We start from the raw sequence: 16,979 nt of genomic DNA, 5'->3' as shown, positions 1-16,979 counted from the left end.
TCTCTGGACTTTGTTTTACGCTACTTCTATCTTTTCAAATTGTAGGATATAATGGTTCATGATTTTTTTAATATAGAAATTCAAATGAAAAATTAAGATAATCATAAAGTTTAAGAGAGGTGATATTAAAGTAAAATTCAACCAGGGTGACAGAAATTATCATCATATGGAACTGAAGTGCTTCAGTAAAATAAGTAACATGATTATCTTATATATTATATTTCCACCAACACTGTCTGCTAATTTTGGTACAACTACTAAACAGAAATAGGTTTCTTGGTGTATATTCATTTCTCTTTAGGCAGTTACATTCGATTTGATCTTGGAAAGTGGCTGCCAGGAATTCTGTCAGAAATAAGATATTTATAAGTCAAATAATATGACTTATTTTCCTAATGGATCAGCTACTTTAAGGTCATTCTGCAGTAAATAATTTCTGTAATTTATATGTGTTCAATTCCAAAAAGACAGTGCAGTAGAGAAAATGATCCTATTTTTGGACATTTAAAAATCAGGTTATCCTGAGGACTGATAATAGGAAGGAAGTCAGTACATCAAGAGCCAGGCCTACACTAGATCTGCTGTTGAGTAGGTCACTGATAGATGAATTGGAGCTTGGCTCCAAAGAAGCTGGGGGACAGGTAATAACTGGAAATCTAGGCAGACAGGTGTTGAACAGAGTGGATTCTTAATGAGAATTAGCAGGTTCTTAGGCACTGAGCTGGCCTCCAGGGAGAGGGTCCAGACTGGAGGAGAGGCAAATCGGAACTACAGGAAGAGGTTTGAAGAATCAACAAAATTCTTGGTGTTTCGTGATTTCAGAGTTGAATTTATCTTGTTGTTCAAAATGTAAGTGAATCATGTTGCACATTTAGTGAGAAGTGACTTCAGAGAGAATATAATTACAAGTGTTTATTTCAGTGTTCCCTCATGTAAGCATCAGGTGAGCACTATTCTACCTTGATAGCCATTTCTAAGTCTTTTTGAATTATGAAGTAAATATACTGGACTTTGGGAAAGGTTTTGTGAATGTGGGAGAAGCCTTATGCTATCTGACAGCTTCTCCCTGCTCTCAGTAAATAAATAATAGTATCCAATAATGTTTTCTATTTTTATACATGACTAGCAAATTTGGGGAGTTTTTTTTTTTAATGATGAGAAATGATGTTAAAACACAGAATAGTTTTACCTTCCCTCATCTGGGTTGCTCTGGTACATTTGTGTAGTTGGAGATGTCATATTCTGATGTGATAAAAGAGGCGGAGAGGGATCTATTCCTCTGAGTTGCCGAAAAGCTATTTCTGCATGGATGCTCCGAGGATTATTTGTCAGAGTCCCTGCATTCTTGTTTTTTTTGTCTGAAATTAGGAATTGTGAAAGAATGAGAAGCAGTAAGTAATGAAATGAATTAAGTAATAAAGCTTGGCTGCCCTTGAGCTGAATGTATCCTGTACATATTTCATAACATGAATTTAAAATTTTAAATAAAATTATGGAATTGGAATATATTTCTAGCACTCAATGCTGCTTAAATGTCTGAGTTAGTGAATCTATTTGATTATTTCTAGGTAATTTTTAAAAATATAAATATCTAGAGCTGTGTGCTGTAATAAATGTACAGACAAAGTGACCATAATTTTTCAAAATAAAAATCGGGGCAACATAGTCAGAAGATAGGAGAGAAATTATAAGACTTTTCAAGAAAAACCTCAAATATAGTCACAGACAAATTTTGAAGACAGATCTGAGGATGTTATGGAGATGAATTCAGGAATGAACTAGTGCCAGGAAAAAAAAAAAAGATATTGATGCCATTCCCGAAGAGGACATTGTACTGTTAAGGAGGCTAAAAATTTAGTATGTCCTATTTTACTAATAGTTATATCTATCAGACAGAAGCATAAAAATTCTCACCGTGACTAAAATCTTAAAGCCATTTAGTATGTAGAAGTATGAAAAATAAGTTAAAAAAATAACATCTTAACAAAGTAAATGATTTGGGGTTTCTTTTAACTGAGTTTCTTCTTGAAATAATCACACAGAACAATATACTGTTCTTGGTAGGCTCTTAGATCATTTTATAAATTCATGATGTTCAATTTTATTGCCACCAGTGGTCCCAAGCAAAGTGGAATGTTACAGGGAATGGAAGAGGTGAGCCCTGAGAGGAGTGGCTATCCCCACTTTCACCAACAAGATAGCCAGTGAAGATATGGAATTAGGGAATAGGTTTGATCTAAGCCTGAATTAAAATGTGTGTAATAGAAGGATACATTTCCATGCCCTGTCCTTTTAATATACTCCCTCCTTTCGAGCTGTATCTCTTGAAACTTTTCTCTAGTATTAGCTGCATGCTTTACTTGTGGTTTCAAGGATAAAATCCAATCTTCTCTTTGTACCCCAAGAATCTGTTGTCACAGATATTTTTAAACCTCTGATTTCTACTTTTAGCAGGATGTACAAAAGAATTGGTTTTAGCAGTTATACGCTATGAAAACAAAGCCTTTGAAAATACATAATTCAGAAAATAATTGTGCAAGTATCACAAAGTTCCCATTACGAGCAAATGTTTAGTTACAAAATATTAGTAGTTGAACAAAACTCCCCAAAACTATAGACTCTAAAGTCAGAATGGCCACATGAAACTTGAACAAACATGCAATTTTAGGAAATGTAAATTTAAAAATGCAATTTTAAGTAGTATTAGAAGTCAAAGTGAGATTTTTGTTTCAAATGAAGTGTTTGTTTGCTTTTACGTTCATTCTGAAACTTTTTGTCAAAATACCTTCAGCTTCAGGAGTTAAAGTGAAGTCAGATCCCAAGTAATGGCTAAATCCACTAGGCAGAATTACATTTGTTATCTTCATGGGAGGAGCTTTCACTTGGCCAAATGACCCACCATCCATTGGACAGTTGGTAACAGGAATGAGCTACATAATAAAATAAAACCAGTTAAGAATGTCTCATTTCCAAAACTCAGATCAATAGATTTAGTCCTTACTGCAAGCCCCACTTGATAATTTAAAAATTTTTAGGTCAAGAGTTATATGCCTAAACTGAGTTGGTATGAGGCAGAAACTGAAACAGTCTTTTGAACCTTTAACCTCTCTCAGAACCTTATGTTCTGTCTTTTCAGATTGTACTGTACTCATCACTAGTATGACGGCATCTCCCTCTCTCCATAGGATCTCAATGAGGTAAGTGGAGAATTAAGAAAATGAGAATTAAACTTTTTCTCCTTTGTAACATTTCTTTTTTTCTTTTTCTTCTTTTCTCTTCTCTTCTCTTTCTTTTCTTTTCTTTTCTTTTCTTTTCATTTCTTTTCTTTTCTCTTCTCTTTTCTTTTTTACTGAGCAGGAATTTCTAGATAGTAAGCGTTATATCTTCAACATCTTTATAATCCTCATATTACCTCATCAGGTGCCTTGCAGTTAATTAGTTTTTCAAAAACAAGTAAATAAATGGAGACTAAGAAAAGCATCTTATAACAATCACTTAATGAATGTGCTAACTCTCTAAATGGTGTTTACATTTTAAGTTAGTTGAGGATTAAGAGGCTTTTAAAAGAATTTCAGGAATCAGCAAACAGAGGAGACAAGTATTTTAGGCTGGAGACTCTTGGTTTCCCTAGAAATTTATGCTTACTCTGTCTTAAGACTGACTTTGTTTATACTTTTAAAAATATGAATTCTGAATATATGAGTCAACTTACTTAGAAATATAAGTGTTTGCCATTAGTGTAAAATGGCCAATTACCCTGTTTTAATAAGTGTCAACAAGAATGCAGCTTTGTAATGAGCACTAAAATATCAGGCTTTTTACTAAAGATGCTCAGTCCCAAATTCCCTAACTAATTCCTTTTTAGAGTTTCTTCCCATCACTAATCTAGAATGTTGTCAAATTTTCTTCTGAAACCAAAAGGACCAAAATGTTTTGGTTTAAAGGACAACTTTAGAGTTAATTATCTTTACTTGCTCTTAAAAAAGAAAGAACAGCAGTAACTGAAAGAAAAATGAATTAGACTGAAGTGATAAACTTGAAAAAGGATTGTTTTTGTGTCTTCTGAATAGCTAAAAGAAATGATGGCTCAATTTTATTCTAGCCATGAAAATAAACATTGTTATTGAATCTTAAAATAGATTTCTCTGGGGCACTTGGCTGGCTCAGTTGGAAGAGCATGTGACTCTTGATCTTGGGGTCATGAGTTCAGGCCCTACATTGGCTGTAGAGATTAATTAAAAATAAAGAAATATGGGTGCCTGGGTGGCTCGGTTGGTTAAGCGTCAACTTTGGCTCAGGTCTCAATCTCACCATTTGTGGGTTCGAGCCCCATGTCTGACTCTGTGCTGACAGCTCAGAGCCTGGAATCTGCTTTGGATTCTGTCTCCTTCTCTCTCTGCCCCTCCCCCACGTGTGTGTGTGTGTGTGTGTGTGTGTGTGTGTGTGTGTGTGTGCTGTCTCTCTCTCAAAAATAAACATTATAAAATTTTAAAGATCTAAAAAAGGATTTCTCTAAAATAAAGACTTTGGATATCCCCCTTATTTTATTAACCATGTATAGACAAATCAAAAAATAATTTTTAATAAAATGCTTACATATAGAATAAGTGGAAAAATAATTAAGTTTTTTTATATGGCACTGATTCAAATGGCAAGAATACATGTCTAGATTCACTCAAGGCATATTATCATATCATATATAGTAATGGGAAAAATCTGAATTCACTATATGAGAAATAGAAAAGAATAACCAAGAAGCAAGTCCTTTAGTAAAATACTTATCGACTAAAATTTGAGTTTGTGTATTTTTTCTGCTACATGAAACTAATAAAAAATATATATGGAAATTAGGATCTTTAAAGTTTCTCTAAGTGATTTCTTTATATGTAATTTGGTGAATTTATATGTAATTTTTCAAATTAGCCAACATTACCTTAAAATACAATTTATAAATTTTAATGTGACAGTCTTTATAGTTCTCTCACCTGGAGCCCTCACATATGTGGTATGGGAGGCAGAATAGTGCCCCCCCAAAAAACAAAGATGTCCACACTGAATTTCCAAAACCTGTGAATATATTACCTTACATGACAAAAGGGACTTTGCAGACATAATTACATTGGATTTTGAGGTGAGGAAATGATCTTTGATTATCTAGGTGGTCTCAGTACAATCACAAGAGTCCTTATAAGAAGGAGGGAGTCAGGAGGGTCAGAGACAGAGAAGATGTACGGATGGAATCAGAAGTGGAAGTGATGCTATTGCTGGAAGAGGACCGTGAGCCAAGGAATGCAGATAACTTCCAGAAGTTTGAAAAGGCAAAGAACAAATTCTCTCCTTGAGCTCCAGAAGAAATATAGGACTAACTGCCTGTGTTTAGCCCTGTAAGACCAGTTTTTGGACTTCTGACCTCTAGAATTATAAGATAATAAATTTGTGTTGTTTCAAGCCACTAAATTTGAGTAATTTATTACAGCAGCAGTGGGAAACTCAAGTTTCCTTTAGTTTTCCACTTCTGGAAGTAAGAAATGACTTGCTCCAGGAATATAAAATAGAGAGGGGAAAGGAGCCTTAGATCACTGACCTAAATTTTATTTGCTTATTTGCTCTCTTTTGAAAGACTAGGACCTGTGACAGTAATTTCAGTAGATCACATTAGATGGTGCTCTTTCTCAGTTAAGTTATACAAATTAGTAGCTAAGATTTTTTTTTCACAAAGCATAATTTTTAGAATAATTTTTATAGATATAACCTACAAATGAACCACTTCCTTTGCCTAATGTAGATAATATTTATTAACATTGTACAACTTTAAGTCTTGCAGGTCTCTGTGACTACTTTGACCTATAATAGAAGCTCCTTGGTTAACCAAAAAATGTCAAGGTTGATGAAAAAAATCAGGGAATAACTAAGAATTGTATATATAATTCATGTTTATTTTTTAGATTTATTTAAAAAAATTTTTTAAGTTAATTTTATTTATTTTGAGAGAGAGAGAGAGAGAGAGAGAGCAAGCAGGGGAGGGACAGAGAGAGAGGGAGATAGAATCCCAAACAGCCTCTCCACCATCAGCACAAAGCCTGATGCAGGGTTTGAATTCACAAACCATGAGATCATGACCTGAGCTGAAATCAAGAGTCAGATGCTTAACTGACTAAGCCACCCAGGCACCCCTATTTTTTAGTCATAAAACATAAATGTACATGCGCTCATGAATCTTGTGATGGCTAAGGCCTTTTCTGTAAGAGTCCCTTGATTGGTATTTTATCTCATTGTTCTTAGATAAAGCTATCCTTAATGTTTTGCCTACAACTTCCAGTTTTGGTTTCTTTAAAGTAGTAAGAATTTAAAGACATGTGGAGAAAATTTGAACACAAGAATTTTTAAAATAATTTTCCCACATATTGTGTTTGAATTTCTATAATTTGCTCCCATTTTTTACAAGATTTTCCTCCTAACCTATTTGACACTATTTGTGTGTGTGTGTGTGTGTGTGTGTGTGTGATTGATCTTTATCCAGATTTTCCAAAGTACCCTATTTTGGTTATCACAGAAATATACAAATAGTAATTTAGAATTTGCATTTATAGCATATCTGGCTTTTTAAGATAAAAGAACTGACATATACGTTTTTGACAAAACAGCCAGCTCTTGATAAATATGTAAATCTGCTGAAGGCAGAAGTGGGCTGGAGAAGAGCCTTCTAGTATCAAACTTCCAGTGTGCTCTGGGAATCGATTTATTTTACAGAAGGGATGGAGAGTGCTGGGTAATCCATTGATTAAGTAAAAGCATCTATGGTAATCTTTTCTTTTCAATATGAGTTTCAAAAGTGTTATTTGTTAACTGACTGATGTCCTTGCTCTCTGGCTTTCACTTACTTTAGAGGTTCATTTACCTTCTTAACTGCCCCACCCTAGTCTAGGTCTTCATAATCTCTAAAAGCCTCTTAACTGGTTTCCCTGCTTCCAGCCTCTTCTTTCTCAAATCTTGCAAAGGCACAGCTCTAATAAGGTTACTTCTTTGTTCAAAAACTATAGCTTTTCCGGGTTAAGTTTAGTCTTTGGAGGATGGTCATGAAGAATCCTGGTGGCCAAGGACAGAATTTCCTAATGGTATGCTTTGTGGCTTCTCTCTCTAAACTCTTTCATGTCATGGTCAGATACCTTTTTAGCGTTCATGGGTAAAAGGCACAATTATTCTGGCCGACAAGAAAGAAGCACACATCTCCCTTGTTAGATGAACTACATAGTCCAGAGTGTTGAGGTCAGAATTCCTTCCTTCCCTTCCTATCTGCTAAACTGAAAGAGTTTGTTAGTTTCTGTTTATAGAAGTGATATGTTATAGTTTCTTACCTTCTAGCATTATCTCACATATTGAGCAAGAGGTACACAGATTTTATTTTATTTTTAATATTTATTTATTTTTGAGAGAGAAAGCAGGGAGGGGCAGAGAGAGAGGGAGACAGAGGATCTGAAGCAGGCTTCTTGCTGGCAGCACAAAGTCCGACGTGGGCTTAAAGTCACAAACCGTGAGATCATGACCTGAGCCAAAATCAAGAGTTGGGCGCTTAACCAACTGAGCCATCCAGGCACCCCAAGATTTTAAATAATTTTCTTTATATCAAACTACATTATTAGAAAAAGGAGCTTCCCTGGAATTTGCATGTATGTATATGCTCTATTCACCAGATCAAGATGCTTTTGATAGTAATCACTAAAATAGATACTAAAATAGTCTACCAGAACATCATAGCCCAGATTTACCCAGTAAATTGGTTTTAATTTGTTAATAATGATATATTTTAAAAGGAAAAGTATAAATAATAGAAGTATTACCGAAGTTTTCTTTGCTTGTAGTTCAGAGAATTGAAATTCAGCTTTTGCCCTATCATCTGAATTCACAGGAATTCCGTCTAACATCTGTAAGTTAGGCAGCCGAAATATGAGCATGTGGCGATGTAGTGTTTTTCTGCAAATCTGAATAAAGTTAAAAATAACAATGTATTTCTTAAAAAAACTTTTATTTCAAAGATTAACCTTTATAGAGAAAGAAATTTAACCTGGGCACCAAAAATGACAGATAATAGCTAATTTGTAGTGTTAGCTGATACAAATATGAGCTCCCTTTTTGAAAGATTTCTCAATTTCTTGTTATACTAAATGAAGATTAGAACTTTTTTGGTAACCAAGACTACCATTTAGACGTGTAGTCTCTTTTTAGAGCATATAATATTGTTCATTAACTACAGGCAATCTCAACTCATGAATAGGATTATGCTATAAAAATTCATTTATGAGTAATTACTTTGAAACGTATATGGTATTTTCCCATAGGCACTGTCCAATTGAATTCAGTACACATCTGTTGGATTGTATAATCCATCCCTTCATAGTTTGTCAGCCTACTCTGAAAAATATTTGCATGTGTACATAAGAAGGTATATAGGAAGAGTTAACATAGTAGGCCTGAAACTGTTATCTTTAGAAAGGTCTGCTTGCAAGGATAGCTCTTGACTAGTTTTTGGTACTTGGATTTTGGAAGTGTTCCCACCATTCCTTAAGTGATTAAAGGTAGTTCACTGTGCCTAGACTGCTTACCCAAATGATATGCTTTATGGTCAACTTGCTTTCCTTCTGGGAGTCTGGAGTTTTGGTATGTGATGGGCATTGGGTACATATGTGACCAACTTCCAACAAAATTCTTGAATGCTAAGTGTAGTGGAATTTCCTGGGTAGAAACATAAACACATGTTGCTGCATTTTTGTTGCTGGGTGAAGAGTATGTACTATGTGACCCTTCTCTCCCTCATGGGAGAGAAAGAGCATAAGGAAGCCTACTTATCAATTCTCCAGACTCCACCTGTGTCTTTTTTCCTCATCACCTGGCTGTGAATCCTCACTATGTCATTTAATAAATTTTAGCCATGAGTACAATGATATGCTAAGTCCCTTGAGTTCTTTTAGCAAATCTCTGAATGTGGGGGTGTTCTTGGGGGACTGACAGCAAAGAAAAAGTATATAGCACATCTTGTGATCATGAAGAAGAGACAAAAAGACACAAATTTTCATCAAAGGGGAATGAATAAACAATCTATTTTATTATTATTATTATTATCATTATTTTTGAGAGAGAGAGAGAAAGTGTGTGAGTGGGGGAGGAGGAGAAAGGTAAAGGGAGGAGAGAGAATCTCAAGCAGGCTCCATGCCCAGTGTGGATCCCGAAGCAGGGCTCGCCCTCAAGACCTGAGCTGAAACAAGAGTTGGACACTTAACTGACTGAACCACCCAGGCATGCCAACAATCTATTTTTTTCTAATGTAGTGTGTATATATAATAGAGGTTTAAAAAATGAACCACATTATAGGCCAGAAAGAAAGTCTTATAAATACCAAAGAATGTATAGACTGTCTCCTCTGACCAAAACACAGTAACAGAAATAAATGACAAAGAGATAACAAAAAACACTTCATAGGTTTGAAATTCACACACACACACACACACACATACACACACACACACACACACCTCTCAATCATTCATGGAATAAAGAAGAAATCTTTTGGAGACTAGATTTTAAGAAATAAAGAACAGGAAAAATACTACATATCAAAACTTTTAATATGCTGCTAAGCAGTGTTTTGAAACCTAAAAATGAACTAGACATCCTACTTAAGAATTTTTTTTTTAAAGTAAATTCCCTTTTAACAATATTTTTTCTTCTGATCTGTGAGCATGGGATTTTTTTTTTCATTTCATTGTGTCATCTTTAATTTCTTTCATCAGTGTTTTATAGTTTTCAGAGTACAGGTGTTTCATCTCTTTGGTTAGGTTTAGTCCTAGGCATCTTATTGTTTTTGGTGCAATTTTAAGTGGGATGGATTCCTTAATTTCTTTTTGTGTTGCTTCAGTATTGGTGTATAGAAATGCAACAGATTTCTGTATATTGATTTTGTACCCTGCAACTTTCCTGAATTCATTTCACAGTTCTAGCAGTTTTTTGGTGGAGTTTTTCAGGTTTTCTATATGGAGTATGATGTCATCAGCAAATAGTGAAAGTTTTACTTCTTCCTTGCTGATCTGGATTCCTCATTTCTTTTTGTTATCTGATTGCTGTGGCTAGGAAATCTAGTACTGTGTTAAATAACAGTGGTGAAAGTGGACATTCCTGTCTTGTTCCTGACCGTAGAGGAAAAGCTCTCAGTATTTCCCCATTGAGGATGATATTGGGTGTGAGTTTTTCATAGATGGCCTTTATTACATTGAGGTATGTTACCTCTAAACCTACTTTGTGTCGGGTTTTTTATCATGAATGGATGTACTTTGTCAAATACTTTTTCTGTATCTATTGAAATGATCAGATGGTTCTTATCCTTTCTTTTATTAATGTGATGTATTTGCAAGTATTGAACCATCCTTGCAACCCAGGAATGAATCTCACTTGATGGTGAATTATTTTTTTTAATGTATTGTTGGATTTGGTTTGCTAGTACTTTGTTGAGGATATTTGCATCTATGTTTATCTCTGTTTATCAGAGATATTGGAGTGTAGTTCTTTTTTGTGTTTGGCGTCTTTATCTGGTTTTGATATCTGGTCAGGGTAATGCTAACCTCAAAGAATAAATTTAGAAGTTTTCTTTTCTTTTGTATTTTTTGGAATAGTTTGAGAAGAATGGGTACTAACTCTTCTTTAAATGTTTGGTAGAATTCACCTGTGAAGCCATCTGATCCTGGACTTTTGTTGAAGTTTTTTGATTACTGATTCAATGTCTTTGCTGGTTATTGGTCTGTCCAAATTTTCTATTTCTTCCTGTTTCACTTTTGGTAATTAATATGTTTCTAGAAATTTATTCATTTCTTCTAGGTTGTCCAATTTCTTGGCATACAATTTTTCATAATATTGTCTTATAATTATATTTCTGTGGTGTTTGTTGTCATTTCTCCTCTCTCATCTGTGACTTTATTTATTTGGGTCCTTTCTTTTTTCTTTTTGATGAGTCCGACTAGAGGTTTATCAATTTTATTAATTTTTTTCAAAGAACTACCTCCTGGTTTCATCGATATGTTCTATTATTTTTTTAGTTTCTATATCTTTTATTCTAAACTTTATTTTTTCCTTCCTTCTGCTGGCTTTGAGCTTCATTTGTTGTTCTTTTTGTAGCTCCTTCAGTTTAAGGTTAAGTTGTTTATTTGAGATTCTTTTTTCTTGCTTCTTAAGGTAGACCTATGTTGCTATCTACTTCCCTCTTAGAACCACTTTTGCTGCATCCCAAAGATTTCGGACTGTTATGTGTCATTTTCATTTGTTTCCATGTATTTTTTAAATTTATTTTTTTATTTTCTGGTTGACCCACTCATTGTTTAGTAGCATGTTATTTAACTTCTATTTATTTGTGGTCTATCCAGATTTTTTTCTTGTGGTTGACTTCTAGTTTCATAATGTTGTGGTCAGAAAAGGTGCATGGTATAATTTTGATCTTCCTGAATTTGGTGAAGCCTGTTTTGTGGCCTAATATGTAATCTGTTCTGGAGAATGTTCCAGGTGCACTTGAAAAGAATCTGTATTCTGCTGTTTTAAGGTGGAATGTTCTGGATATATCTGTTAAGTTCATCAAGTCCAGTGTGTTATTATTCAAAACCATTGTTTCCTTGTTGATTTTCTGTTTAGATGATCATGTCCATTGATGTAACTGGGATGTTAAAGTCCCCTACTATTATTGTATTATTATCAGCTAGTCCCTTTATGTTTGTTATTAATTGTTTTATGTAATTGAGTCCTCCCATGTTGGATGCATAAATATTTACAATTGTTATATCTTCTTATTGGATTATCCCCTTTATTATTATATAGTGCCCTTCTTTGTGTCTTGTTAAAATGTCTATAATAACCAAAGGAATATATGTTTTAATGCAAGTCGTATCAAAATACCAACAGCATTTTTTTACAGAGCTAGAATAAACAATCCTAAAATTTGTATGGAACCACAAAAGACATTTAAAGGCTCAAGAAATCTTGAAAAATAAAAGCAAAGCTGGAGGGATCACAATTTTGGACTTCAAGTTATATTACAAAGCTGTATTAATCAAAACAGTATGGTATCAGCATAAAAATAGACAGATCAATGGAACAGAACAGAAAACCTAGAAATGAACTCACAATAATATGGTTAATTAATCTACAACAAAGCAGGAAAGAATATCCCATGGAAAAAGACAGTCTTTTTAACAAATGGTTTGGGAAAACTTGACAGCTACATGCAAAAGAATGGAACTGGACCACTTTCTTACACCATACACAAAAATAAATTCAAAATGGATTAAAAACTTAAATGTGAGATCTGAAACAATAAGAATCCTAGAAGAGAACACAGGGCAGTAATTTATTTGACATTGGCCATAGCAACTTCTTTTTAGATATGTCTCTTGAGGCAAAGGAAACAAAAGCAAAAATAGACTAATGGGACTACACCAAAATGAAAAGCTTCTGCACAGCAAAGGAAACAACCAATAAAGCTAAAAGAGAACCTAATGAAGGGAGAAGATATTTGCAAATGACATATCCAATAAAGGGTTAGCATCCAAAATATATAGAGAATGTGTAAAACTCAACACCCCAAAACAAAATAATCTAATTAAAATGTGCAGAAGACACAAAAGACATTTTTCCAGAGAAGACATATAGATGGCCAACAGGCACATGAAAAGATGCTGAATATCACTCATCATCAGGGACATGCAAATCAAAACCTGCCATAGTGGCTAAAATCAACAACACAGGAAACAACAGATGTTGGTGAGGATGTGGAGAAAGGGGAACCCTCTTGCACTGTTGCTGGGAATGCAAACTGATGCAGCCACTCTGGAAAACAGTATGGAGGTTCCTCAAAAAGTTAAAAATAGAAGTACCTGATGATCCAGCAATCACACTACTGGATATTTACCTAAAGAATACAGAAACACTGGGGCGCCTGGGTGGCGCAGTCGGTTAAGCGTCCGACTTCAGCCAGGTCACGATCTCACGGTCCGTGAGTTCGAGCCCCGCATCAGGCTCTGGGCTGATGGCTCAGAGCCTGGAGCCTGTTTCAGATTCTGTGTCTCCCTCTCTCTCTGCCCCTCCCCCGTTCATGCTCTGTCTCTCTCTGTCCCAAAAATAAATAAACGTTGAAAAAAAAAAAAAAAAAAAAAAAAGAATACAGAAACACTAATTCAAAGGGATATATGCATCCTGATGTTTGCAGCAGCATCATGTACAATAGTCAAATTATGGAAACAGCCATCAATTGACTTATCAATTGATGAATGGATAAAGATGTCACACCACACACACACACACACACACACACACACACACACACACACACACTGGAATATTACTCAGCCATAAAAAAGGATGAAATCTTGCCATTTGAAATGACATGGATGGACCTAGAGAGTATACTGTGAAGTGAAATAAGTCAGGCAGAGAAAGACAAATACCATATGATTTCACTCATATGTGGAATTTAAGAAAAAAAATGAGCAAAGGGTAAAAAGAGAGAGAAGTAAAGCAAGAAACAGACTCTTAACTATAGAGAACAATCAGATGGTTACCAGAAGAGAGGTCGGTGGGGGAATGGGTTAAATAGGGGATGGGGATTAAGAAGTGCACTTGTAATGAGCATCAGGTTATGTATTTAAGTGTGGAATCACTACATTGTATAACTGCAACCACTATAACACTGTATGCTAACTGGAAGTAAAATAAAAACTTAAAACAAATAAAAGCTGAACCACAGAATCAGTATTATGCTAAAAATAGTTTTAATAATAATGTTAAAAATGTTTAAAAAAGTAAATTCCAAGAAACTGAAAGATGGAAACAAGGGTAGGACTTAGTGAAATAAAAAACAAATAAACCACTTGATAAATCCAAAACATGGTTCTTTGGAGATACTAATACGATAAACAAAATAAGTCTTAAGCAAGACTTATCAAGAATAAAAGAGAAAAAGTAAAAATCAACAAATTTAGGTATAAAAAAGGTGACAAAACATAAATATAGAGGACATTTTTAAAATTCAGGAGAATATTATATAGTAATACATTTAAAATTTATAAAAAATTACAAGTTTATAGAAGAATATAACTTCTCAATACTGACTTTTGAAGAAATAGAAAACATTACTAGATTTATAGCCATTAAAGAATTTGAATAAGTAGTTTAAAACCTAACTTCAAAAAATATTGAGCCCAGATTCAAATGAATGAATTTTTCCTATATATGCTAATTCATAGACTAGCAAGAGAGAGAGAGAGTTCCCAGTTAATTTTATGAGGCAAGAACAACCTTGATGAATTTAAAAGAATAGCATAAGAAGATAATTATAGGATAACTTTACTTATTTCCATAAATACAGATATACTACATGAAATCTTGGCAAACTGAATCCAGCAAAGCATAAAACATGACCAAATAAATAGTATTCAGCACTGGATTAATGACAGTTTAACACTGGAGTCTATTAATATAATTTACATATTAACAGATTAAAGAGAAAAAGTGAATTGCCAATTAGTCAAAATCCAATGACCATTCATGATAAAAACAGGTAGTAAACTGCAATTAGAAAGGAGCTTCCTTGGGGCCCCTGGGTGGCTCAGTTGTTTGAACATCTGACTCTTGGTTTCGACTCAGGTCATCATCTCATGATTCCTGAGTTGGAGCCCTGCTCCACTCTAGCATGGGCTCCACGCTAATGGTGGGGAGCCTGCTTAGGATTCTCTCTCTCTCCCTCTCTCACTGCCCCTCCCCCACTTGTACTGTCTCTCTCAGGAATAAATAAAAAAAGGAGCTTCTTTAAAATGTTGAAGATTATCTACCCATAATGTACAACAAACTCATATTTAATAGTAACAATTTAGAAGCATTTTTGAAGTCAATAACCTACTATCAATGCTTTCATTCAACACTGTACTACAGGTCCTAGTCAACACACTAAGTAAAGAAAATTAAAAAAATGTAAGGATTGGAAAGAAATAATAGTCATTATTTGTAGATAATATGATAGTCTACAGAGAAAATACAACAAAATTTACAATCCATTAGAACTAAAAAGAGAGTTCAACAAGGTTCCTAGATAAAGAGTAGCATGCAAAAATCAGAACAATGCAAAAATCAGAATTGCTGTACTTCAGCCACAAATAATTAGAAAAATGTAAAAAGATATTGTTCAAAGTAGCTATTAAAACAACAGAATAAATCAAACCATAGATGATTAAAACTTTTAGGAGAAAACTATAAATTTTATTGAAGAACATAAAATAAATGTAGGAACATTCATGCTTATGAATGGGAAGTCTAAATACTACAAATATTAGGGGAGACTCTTATTATTACTTCTTTCTTGGTGGAAATAGCTCTGTGATGTGGCACTAGTGGGCTCTCTGAATCCCTCACTCTTCCACCAAGAGTAGCAGGGTAACTTAATTGATAAACCTGGGAAGATTAGACTGGGCATGTTTAGCTCTTGTCTTTCCTGTCTTGGGAAGGAATTTATTGCTAGGAGAATGCCTGCTGTTCCTCCAGCAGAAGCTCTCCTCCTATGTGGAAAGAATTCACTCAAGCATTTCCTGTTACCAGGTGATGATGATTGCTTATTTCTGGGATCTGTTAGCATACCCATTTGGCTTTCTCACAAAGGTAAGCAAAGTATTTTCACCCTCTATCTGCCACTGTCATATTTGTCAATTTGTTCAGATGTTAGGTAAATAAAAGTGCTACCTATTTAATCCTTCCAAAGCCTCCAACAGGAAAATATGGCAAATTTCTCCCCAAATTAATTTATATATTCAATACAATTCCAATTAAAATGTCAATAAGACTCTCACATAGCTTCAAAAGCTGTTTCCTTAAACTCATAGGAAGTGTAAAGGGCCAAGAACAGCCACGACAGTGAAGAAAGAAAAAGAGGAGAAGGAGGAAGAGAAGGAAAATTGGAGGTGCTTATTCTCCTGGACACCAAAACTTAATATAAAACTTTAATAATTAACACAGTATAATACTGGTACAGGGATTGACAATAGTCCAATGAATACAACATAGAATCCGGAAACAGATCCTTTTATATGTGACAATGGAAGATTATATTATAACAAGTTGTAAGAGGACAGTATTCAATAAATTGTGCTTGGATAACTGTCTATACATATGGGAACAGATAAAAAATTCTCACATATAAAAATTAATTATATACAACTATAAATAAATTAACTGATAAATTATAAAAATAACATACTCACTGGATTGCCATAAACTGTAAGCTCTCTGAGAGAAGAGATACCATCAAGTTTTTCCAGTTCTGTCATATCCTGTTCCAAAGTTAATAAGTTATTATTTGGTTAGATCCAAAATCTTCAAATATACACTGATTTGAAGTAATCATATGTAAGTGTTGGACTACAGCTAGCTCATGGCTGAATTCTCCAAAGTGAGCTTGAGTGACAAATCCTGTAATGCTGATTAAGGACAGATCTATATACAATTAATTCAAAATGCATGATTGGTAAAGACAATATTCTAACATGGGATATAGGCCATATAGCAGCACTTGCAAGAAAAGACCAAATTTCTTCTCAGAGAAGTTATGATCTAAGGCTGAGATTATAGTTGGTTAATTCCCCAGAGGATTGACCCAGAAGTGTGGAAAAGAAGGTGAATCCAGTCTAAATAATTTTAAACACACCTTAGCCATAAAGGCACATGTGATACTGAATGGACTGCATCCTGATATATTTTCTGGGAGTATTTATAGTTGAAAAACTATTTTTCTGGTTGAATGACTTGTCTTCTGTATGGATGGGATTATTTAACATTGTCTATTTATCATTGGTGAAACTTTGTGAGTATATTTTAAGTTTTGCAAAATTATTTTTTATATGCTATTTCTGTAAAAATTTAGGCAACAAGCTCAGCTTCAGTTTGCTGCTAGTTTATAGTAATAA

The 16,979-nt window shown here is 34.2% G+C and overlaps 1 protein-coding gene and 1 long non-coding RNA gene across 8 annotated transcripts in view; one reads left to right on the top strand and one right to left on the bottom strand.

Moving 5' to 3' along the window:
• Positions 1-214: 214 nt before the first annotated feature.
• Positions 215-16,979, bottom strand: part of LRRC9 (leucine rich repeat containing 9) — a 110,766-nt gene continuing 94,001 nt past the window's right edge. For 4 of the 7 annotated variants that reach the window (XM_060619950.3, XM_060619949.3, XM_060619954.3 and 1 more), the window contains 5 exons: positions 16,278-16,346; positions 7,839-7,979; positions 2,786-2,930; positions 1,190-1,358; positions 216-345 (listed from right to left, as the gene is read on the bottom strand). In XM_060619950.3, the coding sequence (XP_060475933.3) occupies positions 306-345; positions 1,190-1,358; positions 2,786-2,930; positions 7,839-7,979; positions 16,278-16,346 (564 nt within the window). In that variant the 3' untranslated portion in view covers positions 216-305. Of the gene's footprint in view, positions 346-897; positions 1,359-2,785; positions 2,931-7,838; positions 7,980-8,600; positions 8,731-16,277; positions 16,347-16,979 lie in introns of those variants that run through there. The other 3 variants (XM_060619952.3, XM_078448191.2, XR_009606295.3) reach the window with 3 other exon arrangements.
• The window catches only part of LOC132669934 (uncharacterized), a 72,067-nt gene continuing 58,223 nt past the window's right edge, over positions 3,136-16,979 (top strand). Inside the window, exon 1 of the long non-coding RNA XR_009606296.2 lies at positions 3,136-3,197. This is a non-coding gene — a long non-coding RNA (uncharacterized LOC132669934). The remainder of the gene's footprint in view (positions 3,198-16,979) is intronic.

The sequence above is a fragment of the Panthera onca genome, chromosome B3, assembly GCF_046562875.1.
Source record: "Panthera onca isolate mPanOnc1 chromosome B3, mPanOnc1 haplotype 2, whole genome shotgun sequence".
Classification (NCBI taxonomy): Eukaryota; Metazoa; Chordata; class Mammalia; order Carnivora; family Felidae; genus Panthera; species Panthera onca.
This window is presented reverse-complemented; position numbering and strand designations above follow the sequence as displayed.